We start from the raw sequence: 9,151 nt of genomic DNA on the forward strand, positions 1-9,151 counted from the left end.
GTGAAAGGATTGATGTTTGAAGTTTGAAGTTTGAAGTTTGAAGTTGTAGATTAATATACATATTAGGACATTTTGTTCACACGGCCCATCTAATAGGAAAATAATGACATCTTTTCTTGAGACCTTTAGTTTAAAACAAACGAAGCATGATAAAAGCTAAAGGTTTGCTCACATAAACTGATAATCGACTTGCTAATGGCTAATGCCCGTGATATTTTCGGATCTATAACTCAACAAAAAACCTAAAATTTTCACCTACGATCCCCAAAATCCCTTTTTCTCCTATGGTGCAAATAACAAATAAATAACTAAAATTTATGGCATTGCATGGACAATGTGAAATCAGATATTGTTTCTGAAACATTGTAAACAACGTAAAATGATAGAAAATTACTTGTTAATCAGAAAAGAATTCAAGAAAAACCCTAAATTTCCCCTCTGATACCCAAATTAGGATATTTAGTTCACATGGGATTATGATATAATTAGGATATTTAAAGTTGAATTAGAATATAATTAGGTTATTAAGAAAATTAGGATATTTAGTTTACATGGGATTATGATATAATTAGGATATTGGAAGTTGTAGTTCACAGATGATTAGGATAATTAGGATATATTTGAATTGAAGTGTAACGTCTAAAAGATTGAGGGTATTTTTGTCTACCAAATTATAGATTTGAATTCAAATGTAATATCTAAAAGAGTTAAGGGTAATTTTGTCTACCGAAAGATTTTTTTCGAACTCGTGTTTTTAAATGGAGTATGATATGAATGACATGTTCAAATTACCGGTCATACAATTCCATAGTAAAGCATGTAATCTTCTATAGGGTCATACAATTCCATAGTAATACTATCACCCAGTTGCAACAGAACTTGTGATTCTTTTGTTACAGATTGACCCATGAGTGAATATTTTTTGACACTTTCATCTCAAGAGATATATTTATCCAAAAAACAATTATATCTTTCAATGAGGGCAAAGGGTCAAAAAGTTTGCTCATAGGATCTACCTGCAACAGTAGAACTACTGGGGTTTGTTCGCCATTAACTTCTTTCAATAACTAAACAATGCAAGGCTTTGCAACAAGAACCAGGCCTGTTTTCTTGTGCAAACTTATTCCAGGTGATTCAGTCATATCCAGCACTTCAGCCTCCATCCCTTTAGGCATCTCCCAATCAAAATGATGCAGTAAACTAGCGAGTGCAAGCTCAACAGTGGGAACAGCAAATCCGGCACCAGGACAACTTCTTCTCCCCGCACCAAAAGGAATAAACCTGAAATCCTGGCCTCTGAAATCGACCTCACTGTCCAAAAACCTCTCTGGCATGAACTCTGCGGGGTTTTCCCATGACCTCGGATCTCTTGCAATCGCCCATGCATTAACGATGACCCTCGTTCCCTTTGGAATGTGAAAGGATAGTAATTCTATGTCTTGCGTTGTTTCTCGGGGAACTAGTAGAGGGACCGGAGTGTTTAATCTCAGCGATTCTTTGATTATGGCTTTCAAGTATGGCATTCTGTCGATTTCTTTGTCGGAGATGTGCTTTTGGCTGTGACCGACGATTGAGCGCACTTCTACTTGTGCTTTCTTCATTACTTTTGGATTTCTCATGAGCTCGGCCATTGTCCATAGTAAGGTTGTGTATGTAGTGTCTGTTCCAGCAGCAAACATATCCTGCCAAATTAATTCGAAATTATATTTCCATCAATAGGTTAGGCAACGAAGTGAACAAGGTAAGAGATAATGCCTTGAACAATAGGGTTTCTCTAGTATTGTCTCCAATCGGCAAAAGTGTAGAATGCCTTCCAAATCCTTTACACCGTGTTTGGATGTGGGATAACGGGGGAGAGGGGGAAGGCGGTGGATAATTAGAATTTGGATCCTCTCCACTATAAAAAAGTAGTGGAGAGACCACTACTTTTAATCTCAACAGTTGATCACTTAGTAGGCGGTTATGATACAATCTAAATCTAATACTCACCATACCCCTATGTATTGCACTCATTCCTAATTTGCACTAAAAAAATCACAATCATCAACTAGATAGTTAATTCTTGTGATTATGTAGTGGTCCATCCACTACTTTTTAAATAGTGGAGAGGATCCGAATCCGGATAATTAACCCATTAACGATGAGCAACGTGGGTCCACGTGTTCCATTAATGAGAGTTTAATGAAACAACAAACAATGTTATAAGAAGTGGGGAGAGCCACGAAGGAAAGAAGCCTTAGCTCAATTGCAGCATAAAACAAAAAGGAAACAACCCAAATGCAATGAACCTCAAAAATAACAGAAGAACAATCACATGGAGCTAAATTCCACGCCGTGATAACTAATCCTCCATCTCATACTCGGAATAATTAACCCTGTTTGAGAGTATTTCTAAGGAGAGTAGTTAATGGAGGGAAGGGAAGCGGTGGGAGGTAATTGGAGGTGAAAAGTTCATCTTCATTTGCGTGATTTGATTCTCTCCAAATCGGGGATAAATAATGGAGGGGTATGGAAATGATGAAAAACCAGACGACTTCATCCTCCTATCATGATCAATCTAATGGCTGATACTTGAGTTTACATAAGTCTCTTTTCTCTATTAAAGCTCCCAGGCATGGTGAAATAAGTTTCGTTTCATTCCTCTTCCTAAACTCTGAAACAATTCACTTCCCTGCCCCTTTCCTCTCCCCTTCCCTTTCCCTCCATTAATAGCCTGTTTGGATGGAGGGTAGAGAAGGGACGGGGAAGGAAATTTTTAGTTTACATTTGTTTAGAAGTTCTGTTTAGAAGGGTAGAAAAAGGGGAATGAGGGAGAAATTTGAACTAAAATCTTAACCCACAATTCCAAATTGGAGGGTAAATAAAGGGAGGGGAAGGGAAGGAAGGGAGAAAACATCCCTAGTCATCTCCCAAACACACCATAAGTGAACCCCTAAACCGAGTGTTAAGTTATACCAAATAGATTCACAATAATGTTTCCGTTAAAATCTAACTCTCAAATAAAATTAATCCTAAGAGAACACAAGGTTTGAGGGTATCATTTATATGCTTATATTAGAATTGTAAACAACGTTTTACTGAAGGAATCTTTACTTACCAAAATAATTGCCTTGATGCTGTCTCTACCAAGGGAAAGGGAAACGCCAACCTTTTCATCTTTCTCGAGGGAAACACCAATTCTTTCATCTTTCTCATCCAGCGAGAGCAAAATATCTACGAAGTCTCCATCTTCCTTATAGTTACCGTTTGCATCCCTCCTCGCTTGAAGATGCTCTTGCAACACCTCTTCAAGAAAACTATCCAACTCTTTAGAATTCTTTCTTGCCCTTGAATTCAAACCAGTTAAATTATCCACCCAACCAAGCCAAGGTATGAAATCTCTAATAGGAAATGATCCAAGCAGATCACCAAATTCACCCAACATATCGTGCACTTTCTTCGCTCCAACCCCTTCACTGTATTTCCTCCGTAGAGCAACTCTACATATTATATCACTAGTAAGTGACACGAACAACTCGCTCAAATCCACCAAACCATGTTGGGATGCACGGATTTTTTCAATCATGATGGAGACCTCTTCTTCCCTTATAGAGCAAAAAGACTGTACCATCTTGAAGCTTAGTAGATGTATGGCAGTTATTTTTCTCACTTGCCTCCAATACTCACCATACGGCGCGAACGCGATGTCACGATCATACATGAGCATCTTGGCCATGCTGGATTTAGGCCTACTAGCGACGCCAAGGTCATTCTTTTTCATCACCTCACGAGCCATCTCTTCTGAAGAAACTATGATCGTCGGAACACAACCGATGCGTAGGAGCATTATTGAGCCATACCTGTTTGACAGCGCTTGCAACGAGCGATGAGGTGGAGAGCCTAGTTGATGGAGGTTACCGATAATAGGAAGCCTCGGAGGAGATGGAGGAGATTTCTGAGTGGGTTTCCGATGGCAAACAGTTAAGAAGAAGAAGAAGAAGAGGATGAAGGTGATTGTAGAGAGAAAGAGCATGTTGATCCAAAGATTACTTTGTTGAAGATAGTCGAGGAGTGCAAATCTTCATCATATATAGCTCAAGGTGGCAAAACGGATTACGTTAAAGTACTAATCTTATGAAGGACAAGAATCGTGAGGACAATCTTCCGTAAGATAAGAATCATGAGGGCAACATTACACCCTTTACTATACGACACACACAGAGGTGGGGAGCTATAACCAAAAATATTTAAGTGGACGGCATTGAATTAAGCCTTTAAATTAAACTTTGTTCTCTAGCTAGAACGATCACGAAATTAAATGAAATGTAGTCATTACATACAGGACCACTGTACTAGCAAGTTTTAAGTCACATATTCATCACAAGTGTTAGATGTTTTTTTTTTAAATTGAATTTCACAAGTGTTAGATATGTGATCTATAATAAGTATCTAAGGCAGAAATAAGATCAGCCACAAGGGTTGCAAGCTGGATATGAGTAGACGCTACAATCGACGTCGCACTGATACCAAGTGTAAACACTGGTGCACAATCATGCACACATCTCCTAATTTTGCCTATTCTACGTTCATGAAGTTAGTACTTCACAATTGAAATTAATACTTCACAATTAATCATGTTTATAATTTATACCACAATATAATCTTTTTTCACGTAGTAATAAGCTATATAACTCTTCATCTTCCTTGCTATTAGCAATTCTATTCATTGTGAAATTAATGATCTTGATGAGTATTCTTTTGAGCTGATATTTTTCTCATCTTAACTAATATTACCAAAATACAAGCGCAATGATATAATGATATCATAATACTAATTCCCGTGCATTGCATGGGAAAAAAGCTAGATAGGATAAAAAGGACAACTTTAAAAATCAAAAAATTATAACATCTTGATACTTATTTTGTTAAAGTTAGTAGCCACCAACCAACACAGTAGCCAAGACCTACCAACCAACACTACAACCACGACCCACCAACCGTTACTGTAGTGACACTATAGCAACCTAATTTCTATAGTGTACACCTACAACCAAATAACCTATAAATAGCCCCCCCAAAGTCTTCGGTGGAAATCATCCCAGAAGCAAGAAGAGAGAGGGGGGTGTTAGACCCTAGAGGGGGGGTGATTAGGGTCTTATGCTAATCTAATCCGATTAAATACCAATTAAAATTAATTAACAGATTATTCTTGCAAGAGAGATATTCAATATGTTACAAGCAAGAATAAGCAATATGAACTAAGGTAAATATCCTAGCAAAGAGATATACTATGAGATATATATATATATATATGCAAGGATATATAAACTAACACAAGGGATAAACCATCTAAACAAGATAGTGGATAAAGTGAATGAGCAATGCACAATTGGCGATATAAAATAAATGCAAAAACAACTACGCCAAAGACAAACTCAAACAAGCGATATGATCACGGAGTTCGGACCTTCCGTCCTACGTCTCCGCTCCCCACTCCCGGGGAGAAATCCACTAACACAATCCGGTTTGGAAGCCGGAACTTCTTCTACACACTCGGTTTTCTAGCTAACCGAAAACTCTACAACTCACACTCTTGCAATCACACTCTAGACCCACTAAGTGTTGGACCTAGCCGTGTCTCCCTCAAGTGCTCGGTTACAACCTCTCCCTAGGCACGTCAACCGACGCCACTCCTCTTGGGACGATCCCCGACTCTCACCACACACTCCTCACTCGGTGTACAAAGTGATTTCACAATTAAGCACAATATAGCAAATAATTGTTCTCTCTAACAAGGTGAGAACTCAATTAGGCTCAACTCAATGTCACACTATCCCACAACCCAATTATATAATGTATGCAAATACAATAAGCTCAATGGTTGTGTGTGCAAACAAAGAGTAAATCAAATCAAACTAAACTCAATATAAAACTAGCTTTAATAGAAATGATAATCAACAAATAATTATAAATAAAAGCTAGACTTGAGTTTAGGAAAACTTCTCTAGATCAAGATGGAGAGATGGAGATATGAAGCCCAAACAAGAAGATGATCTCCTCCACTTGTGAAAATAATCTTCGTTACTGTGCAACGGCTCTCTGATAAGTCGACTTGGAGTCGACTTATGACATATACAGTTTTTGGCAGATGCTGAAAATTATGCGTATCTGGATTTGTAAAATCAGTTAAAAATAGTAAATCAACTCTAAACATTATGCAATTTTGAGGGATGTTTCTAAACATGTAAATACACATTTTACAAAAAGAATTTCTGAAATATAACTTCTCATTTGTGAGAAATAAATATTTGAATACAGATATTTCATATTCTAAAAACTGCTGAAACACCTGATTTTCTAAAATCAATTTGACACAGTACATTAACTCCAAAAATTATAAAATTTTTAGGGAAGCTTCTAAACGTGTATATGAACATGTTAGAGAAGGAATTTATTAAATATCACTTCCCATTTGAGAGAAATAATTTATTTTGTAAACTGGTCAAAAATACATAACTGTGCAACACTTCATAAGTAGACTTATAAAAAGTTATAAGTCGACTTATATAAGTCGACTTGCCTTGCTTTATAAGTCGACTTAGCAGAGGAGAAAATGCACTTTCTAGAGGAGTTCATAAGTCGACTTGTCAGGGTTTATAAGTCGACTTATAAACATGCACAGACACTGTTCATGCTGGAAAACTGATTTTTAAAGTGCCTTTAAAAATAACAAATAAATTCCAAAAATTATGAAATTTTGGAAAATGTTTATAAACATGATAATAAACATGTTACAAAAAGAATTTTTGGAATTGCATTCCACAATAGTGAAAACCCAACATTTTTCAAATATGTCCAAAAACATGAAAACGAAACATACATGTTTTGACATTTGATTTAAACAAACTTTTGAAACTCTACAAAATGATTTTATAAACTTTATAAACTATGTATAAACTGATATTAAAGTCTGTAAACTAATAAAATAATGTTTTCACAAAAACACCTATATTTTGATAAAATCAACAAATACGTGTGTGTGAATAATATGAGCTTAAAGTATCAACACACAAGTATAAAAACCTAAACTAAATATACCCAAGCTTGTGATCTTCAACGAAGCTCTATCTTGGTACACTTGCGGATGAAGCTAAAACTTGGATCTTGAACTTGAATGCAATACTTCACTCCACTATTCCGCCAACCTCCTCTTGATATGATCGTGTAGGCTCAATCCATCCAACCTCCAACTCGTTGTTTGTCTACAATACATAGGAAAACACAAATACTAGACAAACAACATTAGTAGTAAATTGTTTGTTAAACATCATCAAAACAAGAAGGCCAACAATCTCCCCCTTTTTGATGATGACAAACAATTTACAAAAAGAAATATATGCATGAAGGAAATGAATATATAATTTATAATTCACATGCATATAAACAAGAAAGAATACACTCACAATATTTCTCCCCCTTTGACAACATCAAAAAGGGGACAAAAAGAATAAGAGAGCGAAAGCTCCCCCTATCAATAAGCATAGATGAGTATAAAGCAAATATAGGGAATAGCTCCCCCTATCAAAAAGCCATATGAAATATAAGCAATAAAAGATCATGGCAAACATGTGAGCAAGCATAAATAATATGCCAAAAATCACTCACATTCAAGAGATAATGAGAACATATATAAATATATCAAGATGAACATATTGTCTCATATCATAAAAGCCAATGTATAAAATAGATTTATGAAATCAAAAGAAGAGAAACATGAGAATCATGTAAAAAAGTTTTCAAATGAAAACAAATCAACCAATTGAAATCATAAATCAAAGTTTAAATCCAAAAACGTAAAATCAAATCATCATTGATTATCAGGGTAATTTCCCAACAACTGGTATCAGAGCTCTGGTTGTGACGTCTGTCAAATTTCTGCAAGGTTACTATTCACGTGAATAGTAAATTTCGTGAATAGTAGAATTTTGCCGGCGGTACTGACTTGTCGGCAGAGATATCTTAAATACAAGGTGGTTCGCAGAAATTGTCAGAAACGATCCAGAGGAAGTCAGATTCGAGTGGGAGCGATGGCTGCAGACGAAGGGAAGGTAAAAATTGAGAAGTTCGATGGTGCGGACTTCGGCTTTTGGAAGATGCAGATCGAAGACTATCTGTACCAGAAGAAGCTGTATCAACCTCTCTCGGGAAAGAAGCCAGATGATATGAAGGATGAAGAGTGGGCTCTCCTCGACAGACAAGCCCTTGGAGTTATCCGATTGACGCTATCCCGCAACGTTGCCTTCAACATAGCAAAGGAAAAGACCACGGCGGGTCTTATGGCGGCTCTCTGCAGCATGTACGAGAAGCCCTCTGCCTCAAACAAAGTTCACTTGATGAGGCGGCTGTTCAATTTGCGAATGACGGAAGGCGCATCGACAGCTCAACATCTCAATGAACTCAACATAGTCACAACCCAGTTGAGTTCAGTTGGGATTGAATTTGATGAAGAAGTACGAGCATTGATACTTCTTTCTTCTCTACCAGAAAGCTGGAACGCTACAGTCACGGCTGTGAGTAGCTCATCGGGAAGCAACAAGTTGAAGTTCGATGATGTTCGTGATCTGGTTCTTAGTGAAGAGATCCGACGGAGAGAATCGGGTGAAGCTTCAACCTCCTCAGCTTTACACACGGAGTCTAGGGGAAGAACTTCAGAAAGAAGTTCAAATCACGGCAGATCAAAATCTAGAAGGAGCAAATCTAGATCAGGAAAGAAAGACTTTAAGTGCTACAACTGTGGCAAGAAGGGTCATTTCAAGAGGGAGTGTCGGGCACCGAAGAAAAACACCGGCGCACAGGAGTCTGCCAACGTGACCGAGGAAGGAGGCGATGCTATGATTCTAAGCGTCAACAGTCCGATTGAATCATGGATTCTTGATTCAGGGGCATCTTTTCATTCCACCCCATGCCGAGAAATCATGGAGAACTACGTCAGCGGTGATTTCGGAAAGGTACATCTAGCAGATGATGAAACCTTGAAGATTGTTGGCAAGGGAGACATTCGATTAAAATTGCCAAATCAGACCACATGGAAGCTGCAAGGAGTAAGACATATTCCTGGTCTTAGAAGGAATTTGATCTCTGTGGGACAACTTGATGGAGAGGGTTATTGTAC

The 9,151-nt window shown here is 37.4% G+C and overlaps 1 protein-coding gene across 1 annotated transcript; it reads right to left on the bottom strand.

Moving 5' to 3' along the window:
• On the bottom strand, positions 781-4,090 carry LOC109845519 (cytochrome P450 71A1-like). The gene is made up of 2 exons (XM_020414773.1): positions 3,098-4,090; positions 781-1,682 (listed from the first exon to the last, which is right to left on the bottom strand). The coding sequence occupies exons 1-2, from the start codon at positions 4,010-4,012 to the stop codon at positions 1,068-1,070; spliced, it is 1,530 nt and encodes a 509-aa protein (XP_020270362.1). The 5' UTR covers positions 4,013-4,090; the 3' UTR covers positions 781-1,067.

Source organism: Asparagus officinalis, chromosome 6, assembly GCF_001876935.1.
Source record: "Asparagus officinalis chromosome 6, Aspof.V1, whole genome shotgun sequence".
Lineage (NCBI taxonomy): Eukaryota > Viridiplantae > Streptophyta > Magnoliopsida > Asparagales > Asparagaceae > Asparagus > Asparagus officinalis.

What these genes read in the sequence shown, in the direction of transcription:
- LOC109845519 (XM_020414773.1), bottom strand. Translation starts at nt 4,012, where the DNA reads ATGCTCTTTCTCTCTACAATCACCTTCATCCTCTTCTTCTTCTTCTTC. An exon ending in GCATCAAGGCAATTATTTTG is followed by an intron (nt 1,683 to 3,097) that starts GTAAGTAAAGAT and finishes TTAATTTGGCAG; the next exon opens with GATATGTTTGCTGCTGGAAC.